Source organism: Callorhinus ursinus, unplaced genomic scaffold (assembly GCF_003265705.2).
Source record: "Callorhinus ursinus isolate GAN/ISIS: 27379988/994484 unplaced genomic scaffold, GSC_fseal_2.0 scaffold18, whole genome shotgun sequence".
Classification (NCBI taxonomy): domain Eukaryota; kingdom Metazoa; phylum Chordata; class Mammalia; order Carnivora; family Otariidae; genus Callorhinus; species Callorhinus ursinus.
This window is the reverse complement of record NW_027397080.1, coordinates 736,552-763,198: the sequence shown is the minus strand read 5'-3', so window position 1 is coordinate 763,198 and position 26,647 is coordinate 736,552. Positions and strand designations below refer to the sequence as shown.

The 26,647-nt window shown below is 37.0% G+C and overlaps 1 protein-coding gene and 1 non-coding gene across 7 annotated transcripts in view; one reads left to right on the top strand and one right to left on the bottom strand.

The window, feature by feature from the left end:
- Positions 1–26,647, top strand: part of MAST2 (microtubule associated serine/threonine kinase 2) — a 215,286-nt gene that overhangs the window by 91,587 nt on the left and 97,052 nt on the right. The window contains exons 1-2 of one of the 6 annotated variants that reach the window (XM_073902679.1): positions 20,275–20,478; positions 23,360–23,554. The exons of the other annotated variants lie outside the window; for them this stretch is intronic. Of the exons in view, the coding sequence (XP_073758780.1) occupies positions 20,429–20,478; positions 23,360–23,554 (245 nt within the window). The 5' untranslated portion in view covers positions 20,275–20,428. Of the gene's footprint in view, positions 1–20,274; positions 20,479–23,359; positions 23,555–26,647 lie in introns of those variants that run through there. 6 annotated transcript variants of the gene reach the window in all.
- On the bottom strand, positions 16,147–16,253 carry LOC112812413 (U6 spliceosomal RNA). Its single transcript, XR_003205271.1, has one exon. It is a non-coding gene; the product is annotated as a U6 spliceosomal RNA (small nuclear RNA).

Genomic DNA, 26,647 nt, shown 5'->3' with positions numbered 1-26,647 from the left:
GAGGGATTGGGTGGCTGGGTGATAGACATTGGGGAGGGTATGTGCTATGGTGAGCACTGTGATTTGTGCAAGACTGTTGAGTCACAGACCTGTGCCTCTGAAACAAATAATGTAATATATGTTAAGAAGAAAAAAAAAGAAGATAGCAGGAGGGGAAGAATGAAGGGGGGAAATCGGAGGGGGAGACGAACCATGAGAGATGATGGACTCTGAAAAACAAACTGAGGGTTCTAGAGGGAAGGGGGGTGGGGGGATGGGCTAGCCTGGTGATGGGTATTAAAGAGGGCACGTTCTGCGTGGAGCACTGGGTGTTATGCACAAACAGTGAATCATGTAACACTACATCAAAAACTAATGATGTAATGTATGGTGATTAACATAACAATAACAAAATTTAAAGGAAAAAAAAGAATTGACCTTTGGATTTAGTAATAGGGAATTTCCTAATGGTGACCTAGGTGAACAATATCGATGGGAAGTGGGTATAGAACTTGAATTGAATGGGTTCAAGAGAGAATGGGAGACAGTATTATCTGTGTAATATTTGGGTCAAAATGTTTAACCTCAGTGTACTATAGGAAGAAACAATCAGAAAAGTCCAAACTGAGGGGGCAATCTGTAGAAACTATTTGCCTGGACTCTTCAAAAATGTTGAAATTGTAAAAGATTAAAAAAAAAAGACTAAAGATATGTTCTAGATTACTAGATACAAAAGAGACTTGGTGAATAAATGTAATGCTTAATTCTTGGGTGGATCCTGGATTTACAAAAAAATAGTTGAAGGACATTGGACAATTGATACTTGAATGTGGACTTTTATTCGATAATATTATTGTGTCAGTGTTAAACTTTCTAGTGGGACAGTTGTGTGGTGGTTCTCTCTTGTTAGGCAAGGATTAATTGTGGAAGTATTTGAGGGAGGAGGTTTTACGGTGTTTACAGATGACTTGCCAGTGGTTCAGCTAATTAACAAAAAGTAATTGCATGTGTGCGAGTCTGCCTGCCTGCCTGTGTGCACAGAGAGAGGAAGAGGAGAGGGAGAGAAAAAAGCAAATCTAAGTGAAGAGCATATAGAATTTCACTTAATTATTCTTGTTCCTTTTCTGATGTTTTGGGGAGGATTAGTGAGTAATATTTCAAAGAGATTTGCTGAAAAGAGGATCATAGAAATTAGGTGATAGCTGGAAAAGGTCATGGAGTTTTCTCCCCCTCTTTTTAAAATGTAGATGGGAGATATTACATTATGTTTTTATTTCAATGAAATTATCCAGTAGAGAAGGAAAAGTTAATGTGTGAGAGGATGAACAATTGCTGGAATGTCATAGTAGGCAAAAATAGAGGACACAGGGGCGCCTGGGTGGCTCAGTCAGTTAAGCGTCTGCCTTCAGCTGAGGTTATGATCTCAGGGTCCTAGGATCGAGTCCCCACATCGGGCTCCCTGCTCAGCGGGGAGTCTGCTTCTGCCTCTCCCCCCTGCTCGTGTGTGCTCTCTCTCAAATAAATAAAATATTTTTTTAAAATGGAGGACACATATCTAGGCACTTATTGAAATACTGGCCTTAGACAGGAGCATTGACAATTTGTCCCCAGGAGCCTTGGTTACCTCAGTTTATTTGAAGAAGATTATGCATGTAAAGTGAATGGCATAGTGCCTGCAATTAAGCCCTCAGCTATTTGTTATAGAAGTTAGTGCAGTGCCTGTTATTAATAAACTTCAAAAAACCCAGTAGTGTATTATTGCTTTTATTATTAGCAGGCCATAATTACCTTTTAGAAGCCGTAAATTCTTCAGAAACACAAATTAATGTTAAGAAAAACAAAATTCTACCTAATAAATTTGAAGATGTAATGGGCTTTATTAAATGATTCATGAGTCAGGCAGCATCCCACCTAACAAGTAGAGGAGAGTTCCAAAGGGCTACAAAAAGGAAAGGTTTTTAAAGGCAGGACAAAGAAGTCATAAACAGAAAAAAGGGTTATTTCAGGTAAAGTCACATCTGGGGATGAAAGGGTTTTAGTAGGTGGATGGGGAGGGCCCATGTGACAGATTAGCTTTATTGGTGCTGACCAGAAAATTCTTCACCTGTTAAGACTACGTTTCTGGGAGAGGTTGTAAGTGCAATTAGGTTAGGTATTATGCCTTGGTTTAGTGACTTGGCCTAAATAACACCATTTCAGGCCGGTAGGTGTGTTTTGTTTTGTTAACCTTAGTAAGATGCTAAACCAAGTTAAATGAACAATAGTGCACCTTAAAAAAGCCACAGGATATTCACGATTGGCTTTGATCACGTAAGGGAAGAGAGCAACTAAATTCCAGTATGGGCAATGAGAAAATCCAGGCCTGCAATGATGAGGGCTTTGTTGGGGCAAGTTGGTTATGTAAGTTCTTTTGGCCTGGCTCATACCATTTATATTAGATGTAGCTTTCTGAAATAAAATTTTCATTTTTAGAAAGCTATTTCACACTCAAGCCCATGTGGATATTTTTCAATGCATTAAAAAATGTAGTCTAGAATATCAGACCTAGAGGAGTTGATAACCTTGTTAAAAGTGTACATATCTGTGGAAAAAGAATTGAGAGAGAATGAAGTTCTAACTATTTGTATTTGTTTTCCAAACTATGGGAGTATTGTATTTTGCTTTTTCTCAATTGGACCAGCTCTGAATAGCTTCCTTTGCCCAGCTTTGTGAGGCAGACCTCCTTTGGCATTTCCTTTCAAATAGGATTGCTTTTTTGTTTGTGGATTTCAGGACCAATACCTAGACCCTACACTTAGGAGTTCAATGTAAATAGTGTTTATGTCTCTAGTTACCCAGAAAGTTAAGCTCTTCTACTATTCATTACAACTTAAGGTAATTATCTTCATATTTCTTGAAATGCCATTGCTTTATTTCGTTGAGGCTGTGAGCATTCCAGTGGAGGTGAAGAACAGACTATAGGAGTGAAGAGGTAGCTGAAGCACCTGTCATGGTGTGTCGTCTGTGTGTGTGTGTGTGTGTGTATGTGTGTGTGTGTGTTGCTATTGGTGATCTTTATTCTTAGAGTCCTTGGGAATAGTTATCCTTTTGCATTGTTGGGTTACTCATTCAGGCAGTGGACTTAGACATCAGACATTGGATAAAAGTAAATGTCAGGTATAAGTAAATGCAGTGATAGACAGTGGGCAGGGAGGAGTTCCTGGGGCTCAAGGATATGATGTGTCTAACTTTTGCCCCTATGAAACTGACATGTGAAACAGTATCAGGTACTTTCCCACTCTGATGCAACTTAATGGTATTTGCCTGGATAAATGCTTCTGGAGAATGTGCTGAAAAGAGATACCACCTGCTACACATAGTAAGCCCTTTGTGTGTTATCAGTGGTGCCTGATACAGGGCTTTAGTTTCTCTGTGGACTTTGAAAATCAGGAAATTTTGGTAGTTTTAAGGACTCTGAAGGCCAGAGTAATAGCTCTGTGCTATACTTAATAGTGTGTCTTTTTTTTTAATTGCACTTATATAGGAAATGATTTCACATAGGTTCTCTATCTCCAGTGGTAAGGCAGGGGTTGGCTGAGGTTGGCAGGGATAGAATAATAGTCATCACTAATTTTCTAGCAGGAGCCATTTTGTTGTTAAAAAATGGTTGTATTTTGTCAGTGAGCCATGAGCATGTGGACACAGGACTTGCAAATTGAAAATCTTTGAGAGCTCATTATTATTTTTAGAATTGCCTTTGTTATGCTAATTCTCCTCACATTGATATCTCTAGACCTCACAACTACCAATTCACTATAATCTACTTGGATATCTCAGAAACATCTAAACTTTAGCATTTATAAAACTGAAGTCATTATCCTTCTCAAGAACCTACTCCTCTCATATTCCCTAGCTTACTAAATGGTATCACTTCCTGATAGAAAACTTTGTTTTTATTACCTTCTTCTTCCTTACACCTACAACCCATTTCTATTATGCCTCTCAAAATATCTCTCAAATATTTCCTCTACTTCTTTCTACTATCCCTGGTATGTCCATATAGTCCAAGCCATTGTAATCTCTTGCCTCTGTTGCTGCTATAACTTCCTAACTGGTCTTTCTTTGTCTAGCATTGCTTAGCCCCAGTCTATTACCCATCTATCACATAGTAGCCAGAAAAAGCTTTTTAAAGTGCAGATTTGGTTATTAGATCTTTATGTGAACTTGTTTAGTGAATTTTTTAATACTCTTGGGATCATACCTGAAAGTCTTGACATGGCCCTTAAAACTACACAATCTGGTTCCTGTCTTTGTCTCCATATCTTGCACAGTATGTTCCCTGTACCTGGAATGTTTTTTCCCTCATATTTACCTTGCTAGTTCTTATTTTCTGTCAAGTGTCAGCTTATATCTCACTTCCTTATGAGAGGCTTTTCTGACCTCATCCATACCGTGCTGTCCCTAGATTTTAAGTTGGATTTCCCAGAATGTACTTTCATTAACCCTGTACTTTTCCTTCATAGTTTTTTACAGCAGTTGTAAATAAAGAATTATTTATCTGTCTTCTCCCATTGTTTGATCTGTTAGTCTGCTTGGGCTGCCATAATAGAATACCACAGGCTCGGTGACTTAAATAACAGAAATGTATTTTCACAGTTCTGGAGGCCAGATGTCCAAGATCTAGATGCCAGCAACATCGGTTTCTGGAGAGGGTTCTCTTTCTAGCTTGTAGATACCACCTTCTTGCTGTGTGATCACATGGCCTTTTGTGAGGGAGTTGGGAGAGGAGGAGTAGGGGGCATGTGTACAAGAAAGTTTTTTTTCTTCTTAAAGGCCACCAATCCTTTGAAATTAGGGCCCCACACTTAATGACCTCATTTAGCCTTAATTACTTCCTAAAGACCTGTCTCCAAATAGGGCTTCAACATATGACTTTGTGGTGGGTGGGGACACTGTTTGGTCCATAGCAGATGGTAAGCTCCATGAGGTCAGGACCATGTTGTGTGGTATAATACTCTGGCCCTGGGGCCTAGTATAGAGTTTAACATATAGCAGACAATCACTTAGGCCTGTTCTTAATGTTTGTTTAGCCTGGAACAAAAATACAAATGGAGATATAAAGTTGGAGTTTTACATAATGCTAACAAACTGTAAAATAAAATCTGTTCTGTTTTCCTATCCTGAGAAATATAGCTTTACAATAACAAATTACAAAAAGTGTGAAGCTATTGATTAAAAAAATAAACGTGTTATATATTTTATTTAACTCAGTAAGGGTGCCAGGCAGATGTTGAGGCCGATTCAGAGAAATGAAAGAAGCATAGCTTTATATGTATAAGGAAATTTTGAAATATATTTTTAAATGGTTACAAAACTGGATTTTTCTGTGGGGAGAAGGGAAGTCAATTGAACCTCAACTCTACAGAATTTATTTATAATATCTATAGACAAGAACTATTTGTATCAGTATCAATTATTATAATTTGCAGAGTTATAAAATAGCTCAAAGGCAGTAAAAGGCTAAAACAAATAATATGTTCTCTAAACAATACATAGTTTTCCATCAGAAGATTATTATGTTTTCTTTGATTATACCAAGTTTCCTTACAGTCTTACCCTTTTGATCCAAAGCAATCTTAAATATTATTCTTAATCATAAAACAAGGTTGGTCTTACTAAGTTTGGCTTGGTTATTTACATGGGGTGGCAATAATGTTAATTTTCCATATAGACTTTTTAATTTGCTTTGCTGAAAATTTTATAAAGAATCTCAGATTGAATTTTTAAAAGCTTCTATTATTTGTATTTTTTTTTTAAAGATTTTATTTATTTATTTGACAGAGAGAGACAAAGCGAGAGAAGGAACACAAGCAGGGGGAGTGGGAGAGGGAGAAGCAGGCTTCCTGCTCAGCAGAGAGCACGATGTGGGGCTCAATCCCAAGACCCTGGGATCATGACCTGAGATGAAGGCAGTTGCTTAACGACTGTGCTAGCCAGGTGCCCCTATTATTTGTATTTTGAGGCTAGAAAACCAAGTTTAAGAAATGCTCTATCAGATTTCATCTGCAGTACTGATAAATTTGGGTGAATTCTTAAGATCCCCCAAATGTCCTAAGGGTCCTGGGCCTTCCAGGAAGTGACCTTCCTTACCATCTAGAAGGCTGAATCCTAGAAAGCTAGGGACCAGGGCAATTTTCCTGTGAGGGTTTCTTAGTACTGGCTCCATAAAGTCAACTGTATTTCCTTAAAAGTGGTTTAAGTAAGTAAGCATCATTCTCAAATATGACATTTCAGGCAAATTCTTTTTTTTTTCCTTCCAAATCCCTTGTTGTTTAACCTTTTTTTACAATGATATTTTAAGGGCATTCAGTGAGAAAATTCAGTAAGACTTAAATCTCACTGGGGAGAGAGTCTTTGAAAATCAGGTATAATTCAGGAATGTTGCATTTTACAAAAGTAAAGTGTATTAAATTATTTAGGTTTAGATAGCTTAAGAAGGAAGAGAGCAGGCTTCCTTATATATCTAGAAAACAGATATTAAGAAAATATACCAAATAACTATAATCATCTCTCATTAGTTCATTTAGGCCTATGTAATTAATTCTCGTTTCACTGGATCTAGTTTAATGGTCTGCTTCTCAACTAAAAAGAGTTTTGGAAATTCTGACTCAGTCCACTGGAATGGTCTGGAAGTTGTCCAGTTGTCCAAGCGATGGCTTCAGAAGCCTGTCCCCAAGAGTCCATTCTTTGAAGTGTCAGTAGTTTGAGATACCTGCTACAGTCCTTTTCCAGGGGGCTCTGAGACAGTCCTTTGTTGAAAACACAGACTTGGGCTTCTAATTGATTGTAGATCATTCAGACTAGCATCTGTGTAAAACAAAATCTCTCTGTAGATGACAAAGACTTAAAATAGCTGTGGTCAGTTTATTACTGGTAATCTTTAAACGTGAAAGGTCTAATGAGAATTCATAACAAGAATAATGCAACTAACCAGGGAATTAAGTTGTTTCTGTGGCATGCAAAACAAGAATATTAAAGCCAATTCAAAAATGTTTTAGCAAAATGTCTCTAAGAGTAGTTCTTTTCAAAGACAGTGAATATTATAGCTGATTTATAAAACATGAATGAACATAATTATTGCAGAGGAAAAAATCCTGATATATAACATATAATAATCTTATGGTGTAATGTATATACCAAGACTATACTAAGGATCTCAAGTAAAAAGATTTAGTGAGTCAGGAATAAGTCCTAGACATCTGTATTTTTTAATAAAACTACATTGACCTAGAAGATTCAAATTTTAAAAGCAAGGTTGTTACCAAGTAAGCAGTTTATTTATTTTTAGAAGTTTATTTATTTAAGTAATCCCTACATTCTGTGGGGCTCAAACTCATGAGCCTGAGATCAAGAGTAGCATGCTCTTCCGGCTGAGCCAGCCAGGTGCCCCCCAAGAAAGCATATTAATTAATTAATTAATTAAGATTCTTTTTTTTTTTTTTTTTTTTTTTTTTTTGACAGAGAGAGAGACAGCGAGAGAGGGAACACAAGCAGGGGGAGTGGGAGAGGGAGAATCAGGCTTCCCGCGGAGCAGGGAGCCTGATGTGGAGCTCTATCCCAGGACCCTGGAATCATGACCTGAGCTGAAGGTGTATGCTTAATGACTGAGCCACCTCAGGCGCCCCTCAAGAAAGCATTTTAACTAATAAAATGCTAGATTCCAATTTTAAAAGTAACCTAGTAAGCATTTGTAAATAAGTTGTAACCTAGTAAGCATTTTATTTATTTATTTATTTTTAAGATTTTATTTATTTGTTTGACAGAGAGAGAGAGACACACACACAGCAAGCGAGGGAACACAAGCAGGGGGAGTGGGAGAGGGAGAAGCAGGCTTCCAGCAGAGCAGGGAGCCCAATGCGGGGCTCGATCCCAGGACCCTGGGATCATGACCTGAGCTGAAGGCAGACGCTTAACGACTGAGCCACCCAGTCTCCCCCCTTGTAAGCATTTTAAATCATAACCGAAATTAAGACTGAAAACACTAAACTCTTATTTCCTAAAATCTTGCAAAACACCATCTGGACTCATAAACAGAAACATTATACATTATGAGGGGCCTTGACAGATCTCTGGGAGTTTCCCATAAATTATACAATTTCTAGAATATTTATATTAATTTTACCTGTACAAATTTAAACTAGGGAGGGATGAGTGTCTTTTCTGATTTGAGAAGTTTTCCCATGAAACTCATCAAAAGTAAAATATCAAATCTATTTCTAGTACCTCTCTAAAAATTTGAAAGAAAACTTCTTTGTGATTTTTCCCAGGGATGCTCTGGGATACCTCAAAGATAGTTTTAGTTAGTAAATATATACTGAAAGTTTTATTGTTTTCTATATTTAGGATCTGATTTGGGGAAGACAAAACTTCAAAGAGTTGTCTGAAAATAATTAAGATAGTGTTAGTGCTTGAGAAAGAATACCCATTTACTTAACCAAGGTGACAATAAAACACTTTATTTTTATTTTGTTTTGTTTTTGAAGATTTTATTTCTCAGAGAAAATACAAGCAGGGGGAGCGGCAGGCAGAGGGAGAAACAGGCTCCCTGCTGAGCAAGGAGTCCCATGTAGGACTCTATCCCAGGACCCTGGGATCATGATCTGAGCTGAAGGCAGATGCTTAACTTACTGAGCCACTCATGCGTCCCTGACAATAAAATACTTTAAAGATTTTATTTATTTATTTATTTGAGAGAGCGAGAAAGAGAGAGAGCACGTGAGAGGGGGAGGGTTGGAGGGAGAAGCAGACTCCCCGGTGAGTGGAGAGCCTGATGCGGCACTCGATCCCGGGACTGCAGGATCATGACCTGAGCTGAAGGCAGTCGCTTAACCGACTGAGCCACCCAGACGCCAGACAATAAAACACTTTAAAATAAACATAGAGGTAACCAAATTTGAATAATCACAGCTTTTTCATGAGGAGACTTTGTTTTCTTAAATAATTAAGGACATACTAAGTCAGCATAAAGCAAAGAAAATTATTCTAGTAAGACACAAAATATTTGGGACGCCTGGGTGGCTCAGTTAAGCGGCTGCTTTTGGCTTAGTTCATGATACCCGGCTCCTGGGATTGAGTCCCGCATCTGGCTCCCTGCTCAGTGGGGAGCCTGCTTCTCCCTCTCCTGCTCCCCCTGCTTGTGCTTGCTCTCTCTGTCAAATAAATAAATAAAATCTTTAAAAATAAAAAGATACAAAATATTTGCTATCTGTACATATTACACAAAAAGAAAAGAATAGCCTTTAATATTGTAGGTGAAGGCGATAAACTGTAAACCAAGGAGAGTTAGCCCATCAAAACTAAGCAAACTTATTTAAGATTTTAAGCAGTTCAAAGCTTCTCAGACTCATGGCATTGGTATTATAAACCATGGCAAACAAAATTCACTTTCTAAATTTTCTTCATTCTTTTCCTTTATATTCTGTAACATATTTATACTCTACTTGAGGATGGTTCTTAGGGAGTCATCAAGGTCAGATTTAATTTTAAAATAATACTAAAATATATTACCATGCAATGCATTTGTCTTTGCTATCTTCAAATGAATCAATAAGTAAACATTTAAAAATGTCTCAGACTGTCCAGCCAATCACAGTCAACCCATAGAACCAAGAAAGTTAATAATAAATGTTTTGAGGTGCTAAGTTTTGGGATTATTTGTTAAGTAGTGTTTTGGACTGGATGTTTGTGTCCTCCAAAGTTCATATGTTGAAGCCTCTTTCCCAATCTTCTGGTATTTGGAGGTGGGGCCTTTGGGAGGTAGCTAGACTACCACAACAGTCAATGTGTAGAATATTTTTATTACCCAAAAATATACCTTGTGTCATTGTGCAGTCAATTCACCTTTCACCTCTTGGCTCCAGGAAACCCCTGATCTGCTTTTTGGCACTATAGATTAGTTTTGCCTGTGGCAGAATTTCATACAGTAGCTACTCTTTTGTAATAGGCTTCCTCATGTTTCAGTACTCCTGTTCATTTTTTTTTTTTTTAAGTGAGAATGTGCACATGCACGTATGCAGTGGGGGAAGGACAGAGGGAGAGAGAGAATCTCAAGTAGCTTCCATGCCCAGTGCCAGCCCGACACAGGGCTTGATTTCACAACCTGAGCAGAAATCAAGAGTTGGACACTTAACCCACTGAGCCACCCTGGCGCCCCTGCTCCTGTTCATTTTAATGCTTAGTATTTTCTTGTGTGAACATACCACTATTTTTCTGATGGATATTTGGGTTGCTTCCAGTTTTTGGATATTATGAATAAAGCTGCTATGATTATTCATGTACAAGTCTTTTTATGGACATATGTTTCCTTTTTTTTTTTTTTTTTTTGGTATATACCTGAGAGAGGTCAGGCCATGAAAACACTATCCTAATCACTGCTATCACCAATGGGAGTAACTTAGCCATAAACAAACCTAAAACAAAACCTGATTATATAGAGGAAAAATAAATTTGTAAAAGTAGAGAGTCAGCAAACTTCAGATTTACCTCTGGAAGTCAAGAAAAGACATTCCTGGGCAGCCCACATGAGATACACTTACCTCTTGTGGCTCTGTGAGGTGAATCCATTGGGCATTTTTGGTGGAGGACTTCCAGCACTGTTTAACAGGTAATTTTCCAAAAAAGATAAAATCATGGCTCTTACCTAGATCTAAAATGAAAACATTTAAAGATGAACAACTCATCATTAACAAGGGAACCACCCAGATGTTACAACCAGTTATCAATTTTTTTCCATTATCAATTTTTGTATGATTGAAAGTTAGCAAAATATCAAGGATAATAATTTAATTAATGCTCTCCCCATCTGGGTATTCATCTGTTTGAGCAGTAAAGTGAAGGCAAACCATTTGTAAGTTATTAAAATGTCTATAGTTTTCCTTGCCTTTATTTCAGCAAAATCACTGTTGTAATTAAGATTTTAAAAAAATGAATGGTATTATCTTTATGTCAATTATATCTCAATAAAACTGGGAGAAAAGAATGTTAAATAATTCATTAATATTTCATATTATATATTGAAATTATATTTTGAATATACAATACTCGGTTAAATAAAAATGTACTAAAAGCTTTTTAAATTGTGTTATTTTGACAACAGTGCCAAATTAACAAACCTTCTTGAGCCATTTTGTTTCTTACATTACTTTTAAAAAGTTAAGTTCTCTTTAGAAGGCATTTATTCTGCTGGCCTTGAATTTCACACATCAAACTTTGTAATGGAGTTTCATAAATTACTGTTGTCATAGAAGATATTACAATGTTTTAATATCATCTTATAAGTTGTTATCACTATTATTGCAGTTTCACCATTTCTTAAAAGCATTGTCTAAGACCATGTAACAGTTCTTAGGATCTCCTTTAATCTTTTCAGTGCTGGGATATTATAAAGAAAACCAAAAATAGCAGTATGTTCATACTAAATCTTAATCTGTGATGGTCTCAAAGTAGTCTATAGAAATCAGTTTGAGATTATTTGGTGGTGAATATTCTTCATAGTCATGTATGGTGAACATAATCTAAGGTGGTTCCTATGGTCTCCTCCTCCTCATGGTCTCCTCCTCCTCTTGAGTGTGGACAGTACCTGTGATTTGCTTCTAGCCAATAGAACATAGTACAGGTGATGAGATACCACTCCTGTGACTATATTATGGTATATAAGACTTTGTCTAGTTAGTAGACTCATCATAGAGACTGTACTGGTTTGAGGAAGTAAGCAGCCATGTTGAGAAAGAATACAACCCAGGTGACACTGTGACTGTAGCCTTGTGAGACCCTAAGCAGAGGACCTAGTTAAGCTGTGCTTGAATTTTTGACTCACAGAAACTGTGAAATAATCAGTGTTTATTGTTTTAAGTGGCTACATTTGAGGTAATTTGTTACTCAATAGAAAATGAATACATGACGCAGATGTACTTTTTACATTTTCTTTTATTTTCTTATATGTCAATGTCACTTTCCTTGTATTTGCTATGTGAAAATTCATTTGATTAAAATATTTTTAATCTTCTAAAAAGTTAAAGAGCCAAACTGCCAAACAGATTTCTTTGGTTTTTGTCTTCCCATCAAATGATAAATGTTAAGTGTATGTTTAAGTTTATAAAAAGCCATCACATAATTCTTCAAAATAGTTGTACCATTTTATACTCCCACTAGTGCTACGGGAATTCTAGTTGGCCCACTTGTTATGGTCAGACTTTAAATTTTAGCCATTCTAGTGGGTGGGTAGTGGTATTGCATTGTAGTTTTAACTTGCATTTACCAGATGAAAAATGATGTTGAACATGTTTTCATATACTTATTAGCTATTTATATATCTTCTTTTGTGAAATGTGTGCTCAAATCTTTTGCTCACTTAAAAAAATGAATTGTTTGGTTTATTATTGAGTTGTAAGAGACGTATATATATTCCAGATACAGATTTTTTTTTGGTCAGATATATTGTGACTATTTTCCTCTAGTCTGTGGCTTGCCTTTTCCTTTGAAAGATACATGGAATGGTATTTTTCAAAAAGCATAAGGTTTTAATTTTGATGTTGTTCAATTTGTGAGTTTTCATTTTTTACTCTGAGTTCGATTTGTGAGTATTCATCCTCTGTCTAAGAAATCCTTGCCTATCCCAAGATCATGCAGATTTTCTCCAATGTTTTCTTCTAGAAGTTTTATAATTTTAGCTTTTATGTTTGGGTCTTAAACCCTTTTGAATTAATATTTAAAGTTAAAAATTGTGATAAGATACATATAACAAAATTTTGCTGTTGAATTGTACACATTCTCAGGTATACAATTTAATGGCATTTAGTTCATTCACAGTGTTGTGCAACCATCACCACTATATTTCTAAACTTTTTCATCACTGTAAGTAAAAACTTTGTAATAATTTCCCATTCTCTACTTTTCCTAGCCCCTGGTATCTGTGTTCTACTTAATTTCTCATGTATTTGTCTATTCTCGGTATTGCATGGGAATAGAACCACACCATATTTGCCTTTTTATGTCTGGCTTCTGTCACTTAGCATAATTCATATTGTCTGTATCTTAAGTAAGTTTTGGTAAGATATTTTTTGAACTTTTAAAAAAGATTTTATTTTATTTTTAAAAAGATTTTATTTATTCATTTGACACAGAGAGAGAGAGAGCGAGCACACAAGCAGGGGGAGCAGCAGAGGGAGAGGGAGAGGGAGAAGCAGACTTCCCGCAGACCAGGGAGCCCGATACGGGGCTTGCTTCCAGGACCCTGGGATCATGACCTGAGCTGAAGGCAGATGCTTAACCAACTGAGCCACTCAGGTGCCCCAATTTTATTTATTTGAGAGAGAGAGAGAGAAAAAGGGAAAGGGAGAGGGAAAGGGAAAGGGAGAGAATTCCAAGCACACTCCACACTGAGCACAGAGCCCATCTTGGGGCTCAGTCTCAGGACCCTGAGATCATGACGTGAGCCGAAACCAAGAGTTGGATACTTAACCAACCCAGACACCCCTGAACTTTTTTATGTAAGTTATCCATCTTATATATTACTGGCATAGGTTATTCATGGTATTCTCATTCTTTTATTGTCTGTTGAAATGTTGCAATAACCCATCTTTTATTCCTAAGAATGGTAATCTGTGTTTTCTCTCCTTTGCTTGATTTGTCTTACTAGGATTTTTTTTTTCTTTTAAGTAAACTCTATGCCCAACGTGGTGCTTGAACTCATGACTCCAGTATCAAGTGTTGAATGCTCGGGGCACCTGGGTGGCTCAGTCGGTTAAGTGGCTGCCTTCAGCTTGGGTCATGATCCCGGGGTCCTGGGATCAAGCCCCACGTCAGGCTTCCTGCTCGGCGGGGAGCCTGCTTCTCCCTCTCCCTCTGCCTGTCTCTCTGCCTACTTGTGCTATCTCTCTCTCTGTCAAATCAATAAATAAAATCTTAAAAAAAAAAAGTTGAATGCTCTACCGAGTCAGCCAAACACCCCTCTCTTACAAAGATTTTTATTAATTTTATTAATAGTTTCAAAGAACCCACTTTTGGTTTTGTTAATTTTTTCTACTTCTTTTCTGTCATTGATTTCTTCTTTTTTAAACATGTCTTAAACCATCCAGGCAGCTTCTAGAGCTTGTGACAGGGCTCTTCTATCCAGCACCCCCCTTAATTGAAGTATAGTTGACAGACAGTGTTTCAGTCATTGATTTCTGTTTTTACTTTTATGTATTCTTGTATTTTGAATTTAATTTGCTTTTCTTTTTCCAGTTTTTAATGTAGAGGCATAAGTTAGTGATTTTAGATCTTCCTTTTTTAACATAAGCATTTAAAGCTATAAATTTCCTTCTAAGGACTCCTTTAGCTGCATACTATAAAGTTTGATATCTTGTGTATTAATTTTAATTGAATCTAAATTATTTTCTAATTTCTTTTGTCATTTCATCTTTGACCAATAGATTATTTAGAAGTGTGGTTTTATTTTCAAATGTTGGGGAATCCTGTAGGCTTTTTAAAAAAATTTTTTATTGTTATGTTAATCACCATATATTACATCATTAGTTTTTGGTGCAGTGTTCCATGATTCATTGTTTGTTCATAACACCCAGTGCTCCATGCAGAACGTGCCCTCCTCAATACCCATCACCAGGATAACCCCTCCCCCTCCCCCAATCCTGTAGGCTTTTTAAAAATTGTAATTGATTTTGAGTTCTGTTGTGTTCAGATAACATTACTTTATAAGATTTCAATCTTTTGAAATTTCTTGAGACTTCTTTTATGGCCTAGCTTGTGGTCTTTCTTGATGAATGTTCAATGTATGTTTGGTTAGCTGCCCTGAACTCTAACCTGTGCCTTCTCAGCTTAGTGGAACTACTGTGTTTTGCTTGAACTGTAGCTCTCTGTGCTACTGTAAGAAAATTGTTCCCAAGTAGAGGGAAGGGACAACTGGGATGTCTCTGCATTTCAGTTTCCCTTTTTTCTGGGTTTGCATTTTTGTGTTGCCTTTTCCTAGTGCCTGAAAACTACTGCCTCATATGTTTTGTCTAGTTTTAGAGGGCTTTGTAGTAGAATGGTAAAGTTTGTTTCCATAACTCTGTCATAGTTGCAGGTGAAAGTTTGACAATATTAATGCCTAAAATTGAGAGTTTTTTTAGTTCTCTCATAAGTCAGAACCTGTATTTTGTTTCCAGTTAATGAAATTCTCATTTCTACTTCCTCATTTTCCTCTTCAGGTAACTCAGTAATATATATAACAAAGTTGTTCAACATGACTTTTGTTCCTGTTATCATCTATAGAACTGAGTCATATATATATTTTTAAAAAGTTAGGTACGATTTTTTTCTCACTTTATTATCAGTAAAATTGCTACTTTCATTTAAGTCTTTATTCTTGTCAGTGACCATTTGTTTCATCATTTTTTATCCAGCTTAAATGTTTAGCGATTTTAGTGTCAAATTTCAAAATAATTTACATTAAACCTATAAATATTTCTTTGTTTTCTATGATTACTTCACCGTTAAACCACAGGAGAAAAAAACACCTTTATATTTGGCTAAATATTGGGTAGATAATATTATTTTAAGAACAATTATACTTGCTTTCTATATTGACATTTGCTTCACTTCTTTGAATATAATGGCTTATTTTCTGTTTATTATCTTTTCTTTACCACTGATAATTGTATGTGTGCTTTCTGTGTGTGGTGAAGTCTGTTCACTTTCATTAGTTTTGTTTTTTCATTTAAGCAAACCAACTTATTTGTAGATTTTCTATTTCTTTTTTTTAAAGATTTATTTTTTATTGTTACTTTTTTAAAAGATTTATTTGAGAGAGAAAGGGAGAGATCACACAAGTGGGAGGGGCAGAGGCAGAGGGAGAGAGAATCTCAAGCAGACTCCATGCTGAGTGTGGAGCCCAATATGGGGCTTGATCTCATGACCCTGAGATCATGACCTGAGCCAAAACCAAGAGTCAGATACTTAACTGACTGAGCCACCCAGGCATCCCTATTTCTTTTTCTTAAGCTCCACTTCCCTGCTTTTCTGTCTCTGTCCTGATTATAGCTTATACTCATTATTATAATCTAGAGGATTTAAAAATAAAATGTAATTGTATTCAGAGTACCAAGTTTGAATACATATTTTTTCAGTTTCCAAAAATATATTACAAAATATAAAAATACAGAATACTTCATGAATTTGTGTGTCATCCTTGTGCAGGAGCCATGTTAATCTTCTCTCTATTGTTCTAATTTTAGTATATGTGCTGTTGAAGTGAGCACAAGTTTGAATATATTTTTACAAAAAACATAAAGTGTTAAAAATTGAAAATTTTCATGCTTCCAAAGTTATTTTGTTTTTATTTTTTTAAAAGATTTATTTATTTATTTTAGAGTGCAGGAGAGCACGAGCTGAGGGAGGAGGGGAGGGAGAGAAAGAATCTTAAGTAGATTCCCCGCTGAGTGAGGAGCCCCATGCGGGGCTCAATTTTATGACCCAAGATCAAAATCAAGAGTCAGATGCTCAGCCAACTGAGCCACCCAGGTCTTCCTATTTTTATTTTTATATATTTAAAATTATTGGGCACCTGGGTGGCTTAGTCGGTTGAGCATCAGACTCTTGGTTTTGGTTGGGGTCATGGCCTCAGGGTCGTAGGATTGAGCCTCAGGCTCTGCACTTGGTGGGGAGTCTGCTTGGGGTTCTCTCTCTCCCTCTCCTTCTGCCCCTCCCCCTGCTCACGCACTCTCTCTAAAATAAATAAATCTTTTTTAAAAAATTAGGCTAAATTAAAAAATTTTGTGATTTTAGATCTAAAAATCTAAGTATGTGTTTTTATAAAAAACATTTCCATTTTAGCATTAACTGTACAATTATCAGTATAAAAAGTTAGTCTATGGCCTTACATATGTTATGTCTAGACCTGCACAAAAATAAATTTACTAGTAATATGAATTCCTTAATTCTGTAAAATGTTCCTCAGCTGCCATGTGCTCTGTTATGAATACTGAGCTAAATGATGAATATCTTTCAAACCATGAATTAGAACAGAAAGAAATCAAGTAAATAGTTAGTTTGGCTGTATTTGGAGCCAGTACTTGTATTAGCCAAGAAATCTTATTACATTCATGTTACCCGAGAGGAGGAAGGATTTGACAGGTTAATTAGTCTTTTTGCTTACGCCTAAGACCTTTTGCTGTTAAAATATTTTATAATCTCAGCAGGGTTCTTTCAGAAGTTTGCTGTTTCAGAGTCTGTAACAGCAATCGGACATGGTTGTCTTCTTAAAAAATACATAGGAAGAAAAAAAATACATAGGAAGAAAGATGTGGGCAAGTGTTTTCCTGCGGTTTGAACAGTGTAAATTGTAAGAATGGATTTTTAGGGTTGCACTTTGTCAGTCAGTGCAGTACTTCAGATCTCAAGTGTGACAGAGGGAACCCACTTCTTTAGTGAATTTATTTTTTGTGTTTATGGTTTTGCATAACTGCTAAAATGAGAAGCCCATAGCAGAGACCTTTCTTGCCTGGCCCTAAGGGTGGTAATGCAGTCGATAAATAGTTGTTGTGTGAACAAGTAAGAAAAGATTGTTTGATTTTCCTTCCCTCAAGTTGTTGAGTGCTGTCCAATCCCAGGGAAATGTTAAGCTTTCCTATCGCTGACAAAGCTAAAGGAATATTGGCACAAATGTATTATAATGCCAGTAAGTTTAAAGAAAGTGCTCTCTGTGGGGATATGTTAAACCCTAGGAGTTAAGAGTGATACCTTCTTTGGGTCAGATGAAGGACATAAGATAGGGTTCTCATTCTCTCAAAATCAAATATTTTCTAACCTTTAGCATTATTTAAGGAGCTCCATGCTCTCTCTCCTCTCCCAATTTATTATTGCACAGCAGGCTAGAGAGAAATGTATTTGCTATTGTCAGAATCTTCTGCTGAAAGGTATTTATAGCACAGCAGTTCATAACATTGATTCTAGAGATTACTTCAGTTCACTAACTTGGCTGAACACAGGAATACTTCCGGCTAGCATAATTCATATGTAGGGTAACTAGGTGCAGATATATTGAGGAAAGGGTACTTTCCTCTTTACTATCCCTTTAAAGATTTTAACCTCTTTGTGTATGTGGGTTTTTTTTTAATAATGGGAATTATAATAATAACACATGTATTATAGGACTATGATGAGGACTAGATTGGTATTATGTGTAGAGTGCTTAGAATAAAATCCAGTACATAGTAAGTACTTATAAATGTTGGTTGCTGTTATGTCATCATTATTATATTACTATTACTATTACTATTACTCAGGAGAATGGGCTTGGGTATTAGAGAATGGACTGTGTTGAGTAGAAACTTAGGGCCTGGCCTTAACTGCATGGCCTCGGCTTGGGATGGGGATAGACCATGGCTGGTTTCTTAGTTGTGGGAGTGTGGGCTTTTGTGACTGACCCTGATAATATCATGAAACTTTCCCAAAGTGGGACTCAGGACTTATTGAGAAGTTGTAGATTTCTGAAGAGTGTTTCCATTTTCAGTAGGACTTATAGAGAGCAGGGGATTCTGAAATAGGAGCTGTGAGAGCCAAGTGATTAGACTGGTAATGGGAGGAATTGAGTTTCTGTAGCTACTAGGTGAGAGTGAGTTTGCTTGGGTAATAAGTACAGTGGCTTTCAAATTTTTTAGATTCTGACCCTTAATAAAAAATAAATCTTACATTGCAGCCCATCACATCTGTTTGCCCTTATATTTATATGTATTATCAGTAATAGATGTCACAAACATACATATTTCACAAAACAGGTCTTATTGTATGAAGCACTCTAGTATTTTCTATTCTATTTCATTCTCTTTCCCTTTTTAAGAAAATGTTGGACTTGACTTCTAAATTGATTTTATGAGTTACTAAAGAGTTGTGACCTGTAGTTGAAAAAGTATTGGTTGGGATAGGAATTAATCCTTTGAATGTTACCCTAGAAAAATAGTTTGACATACTTTGTCATCTAAATAAATGAGAGGAACCCTTCAGAGTTGGCAGGTTCTCTGAAGCAGGGGACCAAAACTTTTGCTTATTCTGGTTCCTTTAGCTCCATTTGATCACTTGGCTTTACCTGAGCACTTGGCTTTCTTCAGGCCAGGCTGTTTTTGTCAGATGGTTTCTTGTATGTTTGGGCTTCTCTCCTCCTCTACATTGGGAGCCAGCTCCTGGAGGGCAAGAACTATAATAATAGCTAACACTTTTGGGCACCTGGGTGGCTCAGTCGGTTAAGCGTCTGCCTTCGGCCCAGGTCATAATCCCAGGGTCTATGGGATCGAGCCCCGCGTTGGGCTCCTTGCTCGGTGGAGAGCCTGCTTCTCCCTGTCAAATAAATAAATAAAATCTTTGAAAAAAAAAATAGCTAACACTTCTAGAGCACTTCCTCTTTGCTAGGCACTTTTCTGCTTTACTTATATTAATCTTCACCACAACCTCTTTATTAGGTACCTTAAATTATTTTCATTCTACAGATAGGGAAAACAAAGCATATGGAAGTTAAGTAGCTTACCCTTCATTAGAGTTCTTCTGTAGCTTACCATAATGTCTTGTGTAATATCTGCCATACAAATGATTTCATTAATATTTATTGACTGAAATTAAACCAAATAGTTTCTGGGTTTATTTTCTTAGCTTTCCTATGGCTTTTCTCACTACAAGTTTATTCAAGTGATTAGAGAGTAGTAGAAATTGAATTAAAAATGATGCTGAACTTTGTCTAAGGAAGGAATACAGAGTTTATTTAAATTGGTCAAATTCAGAATTTGAATAATGGCTATGCTTTGAGCCCTAACATTAAGACTGTCATCCTCCACCGGACATGGGTTTGAGAATGAATAATGTTGCAGAAATACCCACATATTTAGCTCCTTAATTTACTGATTTGGGATCTTAGTATGCCTTCTTCCAGTCCCCTGCCCACTGCAGCAGCTGTTCTATACTGGCCCACGCCTCCAGAGTTAATGGTATTTCTGTCACAGTGTGAGTTTTCAAGTTGGTATGTACAATTTTTGCCAGAGTCTTCACTGCTACCAGGCCTCAGGGTTGGAGGTTGCAACTGACTTGTGGGGGGGGGGAGTTTGGTGCTTGTCACTGAGGAGGAACAAGGTGCTCTCTGACGCTCTGATTTGTTACAGGCCTAGTGTGAATGATGTCAGGCAGATCAGAGGACAGCTGATTCATTTGGGATCTGGGACTCCTCACTGTGCCTCACTGCTGCCTCCTGGGCTCTTAGGTCTTTTGTGGAGGGGGTGGGGGGAAATTCTGAATATTATGTTTTTGAAGAACAGTGCTCTAATTTTTCTCTTAAGTTTGGGAAGCCTTTGTAAGTTTCCTTTGGCTTATAGACCGCATACCCCTTGTGTGAGAGAACTTCCTGCCAAGACTCCCGAGTGTGAGAGGGCAAAAGCTTTGAGTAGCCAGGAAAATGATGAAACGGAGGAGAGAGAGACTGGGAGCACCATGTCTGCGGATTCAGTAAGGAGGCTGGGGTATCTGAGTGGAAACTGGCAGATGTTAGGAAAAGAACTAATGCCAACTAACACACTTTATTTGCTTGGATAAAGACTCTGCTTTGGAGATGCCTGTCAGAAAGAGGGCTGAGCTGGCTTCACAAATTCAAGGTCAAAACACTGGTTCCTGGCAGGGGCTCACGGGGCTTCTAATTATGAAAATTGAGTTAGATACCATTTTAGGGGTGCTTAGGTACCTGGGGAACTGGGTTAACAATGAAGATCTTTCTTTCCTGCCATGAAAGCAGATGTATATTTAAACTTAGTGTCGAAGCTGCATATACAAGCCCATGAATGTGAGAAACAAATGGAAATGAAAGTATCTTCTCCTTGGACTAGAGAGGGTATTGTATTTCTGCCCCTGGCCTGTCAGCTCAGGACCTCAGATCTGCCCTTGCAGATCCAAGTCTGAGTCCTTTAGGGTGTGACCTGAATTTTATTTCTGTGTTGGCCAATAGAGAAATAAAATAGAAATAGAAAAATACTTAGATAAGGATTTCATAGCTGGGGAATGGAAGATGGCTTCCACGTCAGGGTACCTTTTCCAAGAGCTGCTCAGGCTTATTTAATGAAGAAGTGCAGAGTGCATTGATCAGCAAAGTAGGAAACCAGGGAAAGAAGTGTCCTAGAATCCATTCCACTTCAGTGATCTGTCTTGAACTGCCTTTGTGTAACTCACAGGCTGGAGGGCGTGCCCTTGACTTTCTCCCTGTGAATGTTAGAGCTTACCTGGAGATAGTGTGGTATACTTGAATAGACACACTTCTTCAGTGGGGTTCCTTTGGGTCATTGCCTTTCTGTGTTAGTGGATGCTCATTGATTAAAGTAATGATTCAACCAGACTTTGGAAGACTGGACTTGTCTGAAGTATATAATTGGAAAGATTGGCCTATGTTTAAAAAAAGTGTTTATTCTCCTACTAAGACTAAAAGTTAAAGACCATAAAAAAGAAGCTTTATGGACTAAAGTGTCATTTAAAGTGAAGAGGATTTGTTACCAAATTGTAAATTTTTTAAATTAAGTTTGTAGTTTAAGAGAACATAAGCGGTCAAAATCATGCTCTCTCCAAATGTTGTTGGTGCACTACAGTAATCATTGTATCTGTTTTAGTGACTTTGAATTTAGCTTAGGAAAATTCCCCTTGAGGAACTAGTAAGTAGTTTATAAATCACTTTTCCCTTTTCAAACAATCCTTTTTAAACTCTAGCCTCATTGTATAACCAGTTTGCCAAGGAGTTAATTACTAGCAAATAATGAGATTTGGAATCACAGATCTGTACCTCTGAAGCAAATAATACATTATATGTTTAAAAAAAAGAAGAAGAAGAAGAAGATAGCAGGAGGGGAAGAATGAAGGGGGGGAAATCAGGGGAGGAGATGAACCATGAGAGACTATGGACTCTGAAAAACAAACTGAGGGTTCTAGAGGGGAGGGGGGAGGGGGGTTGGGTTAGCCTGGTGATGGGTATTAAAGAGGGCACGTTCTTCATGGAGCACTGGGTGTTATATGCAAACAATGAATCACGGATCACTACATCAAAAACTAATGATGTAATGTATGGTGATTAACATAACATAATAAAAAATGAGATTTGGTTCTCATAGATTTATAATCTTAATTATATATTCATCAAAATGGCTAAGGCTCATTTTATGTGTTAAGATTTGAAACTCTAAAATTTTGTATAAGCAATATTGTTTAGGTTAATAAGAACTGTCTTATTGTATGTTCTAATTAGCTCTAGCTTATATATACTAGGGAGCTGATTTTTGAAATAGTTCTTTAGAAAAGTGAAAATTCTTTTTGAAAGTGAGAAATTAAGCCAAAGTTGCTTTTTGCAGTTCTTGTAATTTTTATTAATATGTTGAGTTTGTGGAAATTTGGGCACACCTGGAATTTAAAATACTTTTCTGCCCTCTGTCTTTCTATCCTTTTATATCCACATATTGTGTACTCATCTGGGAAATATGCTGAAGCCAGCTAAAGGGATAATTAGTAGGAAGGTCAAGATTTCCTTTGAGTATATGTAATTAAACACAAGTAGAATGTAACCGTATATAAACAGTAATAACAGTACAGGAAACTAATATTTTTAAACAGGTGCTTATGCGATACTTTTTTTAAATCTTTGAAATGAAATATTGTGGCTAAATATGGTATTTGTGTAGAAAGCCATGTTCCTACTATAGCAAATTAAATGCTGTGCATCTGTCAATTATTTTTCATCATCTGTGACATATCAATCAATGATCAACAAAGTAGAAGTCATATTTACCATCTGTTTTCAGTCTAATGATGTTACTTACTTAATAGTCTTCGTTAGGACTTAACACATTATCGAGATGGTTAGGTTGTTTTTAGCGGAAAAAACCTAAAAAACTAAAATTTAAGTAGAAGCAAAATTTATTATACAGAGTTAAGTGATGTCATTTGAGGTTTCATTAGGCAAAAGTTAGCTAAATGAGTTGGTATTATGGTAGATATAATCTAACTATTAATGTTTTACTTTTATGGATAGATACATTTCTCTAGGAAGTTTTAGTCATTGACACAAAGTATTACTTACTGCTTGCTAATTGGTGAGTTGTAGTAGATTTTTTCCAGAAACCAAATCTAAATACTTTCAATACCCAAAGCTTACATTTTTGGTTTTAATTCTGTGGATTAAATTTTAGTCTCAATGGTCCCTGTGTGCCAACATTGACCTGAAGTATGATATTCGAGAATGATTTTTGACCACTTTTTTTTTGAGCCTCTTGCCTAAACTAACCCACTTTGAATATGTTTCTTTTTGGTTGAGAAATTATCCCTGACCCTGCTTTTCTCTACCGTGGTATGTTGTCAGAATCTCTACTCTTTGCCGAGGATCTGAAGTAAACCAGCACATGTTTTCACCCACATCAGCTCCAGCCCTGTACTTCACTAAAATCCCATTTAGTGCTGATTGTGCCCTGGCTACTTCTCCTCTTGCCTTTTTCCTGAACCCACAAGCTCATAGCAGTCCTGGCAGTCCCTGTTCCAGCCGTGCACTGCAGTGGAGGTAAGGAAACCTGCTCTGATGTGAATGTAGGCCTTGGTGATTGCTTTTGGCCTAGTAGCTAAAACCCAAACCTTTCTCCTTAATAATGGGGAGAAACAGAATAAAAGTCACAGAGAAGAGTAAGGGGAATGTATGTCAGATATTTCTGCTATATTCAAAATTCAAGAGAAAGAAAGCATATCAGTAGACAGTTATGTGCCCATTGTGACAGTAGGACAGCCCTGTGACTACTCCATGGGAGGAGCATAGTGTGACAGAATGCTAGAGCTTTCTAAAGGTTAACTAGTCCAAATGCCACATTTTACACAACAGGAAAATTTGATTCTGAAATAGGTTAAGTGATTTGTTCAGATTGCTGAAAATAACTCTCTTCTCCTCATTTCTTTCTGCCTTTTTATATAGTCACCATTTGAGTACATGCTATGTGCTAGACACTGTTTTAGGCATGGAAAACAGAAGAATGAACAGAAAGAACTAAAGTCTCTGCCCTCAGAGGAGCTTAGATTCTGGTGGAGGGAGACAATGAGTAAATATATAACAGATGGACAAATGTGATATTGAGAAAATAAAGTAGGTTGAGGAGAGTAGGGAATGTGAGACCCAGGGGTTGACATTTTATATAAGATGGTCAGGGAGGGTCCTCACTCATAAGTTGACATATGAGCAAAGACCCGAAGGTAAGTCACAGAGCCAGAATAGAGGTATCTGGAGAAGAGTGTTTCAGACAGAGGCAACAGTTAAGTGCCAAAGACCTCATCTAAGAGTTTGCTTTCATGTGTTCTTTGTTCAGCAGAGTCCAGTGAAGCTTATATGGAATGAGTTAAGAGGTAAGAAGTGGGAAATGAGGTCTGAGACATAGTGAGAAGCCAAATGGAATAGAGCTTTAAATCCATTGTAAAGATTTTTGTTTTTATGCTGAGTGACATGAGAAGCTGTTGGAGGGTTTGAAGCAGAAGAATATTATGATCTGATTTAAATCAGAAGGATCCCTCTGGCTATAGTTAGAAGGTTACTGGTATAATCTTGGTAAGACTCCGTGGTTGTTTGAACCCATGGTGGTACAGGTGGTAAAAAGTGGTCAGATTTGAGGATGTATTTTGGAGGTAGAATTGATAGGATTTGTTGATGGATTACATGGCAGAGTTTGAGAAAAATATGAGTGAAGGATGACTGAAGATTGGGGGATGAACAGCTAGAAAAATGTAAAAACCATGAACTGAGACTGGGAAACTGTAAGGGAACACTGATTAGACATTCAGTTAAAGATAGGTGAAATTTGGTGAAGATATATAAGGAATTATCAGTGTTTAAGTGAAACAAATGATTAGATATATGAGATCATCCAATGACTGTCTGTTGATAAAGAAGGAAGAAATGTCAAAGGATTGTGCCCTGAGGCCATCGGACTTTGAGAGCTTGGGGAGATGAGGAACTAACAGAGGAGAGACTGAAAAGGAGTGGGGCTTTTTAGGAATGAGAAGAATCAGGAGAGAGGTATCTTGGAAACTAATCAAAAAATTTTTCAAGAAGGAAAGTATGTTTGATCAATAGGTATTTGTTAAGCTTTTTGTTAGGAAAAAAAATTACCAGGAAAACCAGAAATTTGAGTAGAAGTAATATTTATTATATATAAACTTAAGTGACATTATTTGATATAGGAGCTCAAATTCCACAGACATATTATTAGTACAGTGTTAGACTGACATAGGACAGTGTTAGAGGCTCACTTCTTGTGAAGTCACCTTTCCAGAGGTACTAGACTTGGTGTGTGATGCTGAGTAAAATTGTAAGTTAGGTAGCACCCATGACCTAACGTGTTCCCCCTTCTTGGCACATGACTTGAAGTACTATCTCTTCACATCTGTGGTCTTGCAACTTAGGGCTTGAAAACTTCTTAAATTTTGTTATGTTTTTTCCTAGGCTTCTTCCCATGTCTGGTAACTGTGTTAGTGTTTCATTCCATTCTTCTTTTGTATCCATCCCATGCCAAGTACCAGTTCAGTGATACAGCAAGATGATTTTACCTTGTTGTTTGATGCATATGTTTGTATTTCTTTAAACATTCTTGAATTTTATTCTGGGATGCAGTTATATTATTCAGAAATAGTTTGATTCTTTCAAGGATTACTTTTTGGCTTTGTTGGGTGGGCCTAGAGCAGCATTTGGGGCTACTTTTTTCTTAATTCTGAGGCAGTGCTTTCTGAGTACTCTACTCAATGTCTATGCATTAATGAGTTTTTTTTTCCCCACTCATGCTTTTGGGAACATGATCTATTCCTGGCCCTATGTGAGCTCTGGGGAGTGTACTGCCTATTCATTTTCTTGGATAGTTTTCTTAACCACATCACTCAGCTGAAAATTCAAGAGGAACCCCCTTGCTGAGCTCTCTCTGTGTAGCTCTCTCCTTTCTAGTACTCCACCTTTCAAATTTTAGCCACCTTAACCTCCCCAGCTTCTCAGTTTTGACTCTTCAACTCAGGTAGACAGCTCGGCTCTTTGGGTACTCCCTGTGTTGCTTCCTAGAAATGTTTCCAGGTAGTAAGCTGGGGCAATCTTAGGACTTCCTTTGGAGCAATTTTAGGGCTTTCACTTTGTATGTTTCCCTTCTGTAAAATGTCTAAGAGCTATTGTTTCACATGTAGCATTTTGTTTTGTTTTGTTTTTACTTTTTGAGGCACAAGGGTGAATCTGGTCTCTGTTTCCCCATCATGGCAGGAAGCAGAAATCCAATCTTTCCTAATATTTTGAACTCAGGCTTCCATGATCAGAAGTGAAGACTGCTTCATGAGATTATTGGTAGACTGATTCACATGTTAGATAAACTAGTAGAAGCAGGACAGACTCTTTAATTGTTTTATCATGCTTAGTCAAGAAAGGTTGAGAAATGAAACAACAGAAGACTAAGAATAGGTAAAATTTGCCAAGCATTTACTGTGTGCTAAGCATTTTTCTAATCCTCAGAATACCTTGATGAGATGGTATTACAAGTCCATTTTATTGATGAAGTGGATCATCCAAGTCAATCTATTTATAGATGAAGGCACTGTGGTACAGAGAGGTTAAGGAAATTGTTAATAAGTAATAGAAACTGGC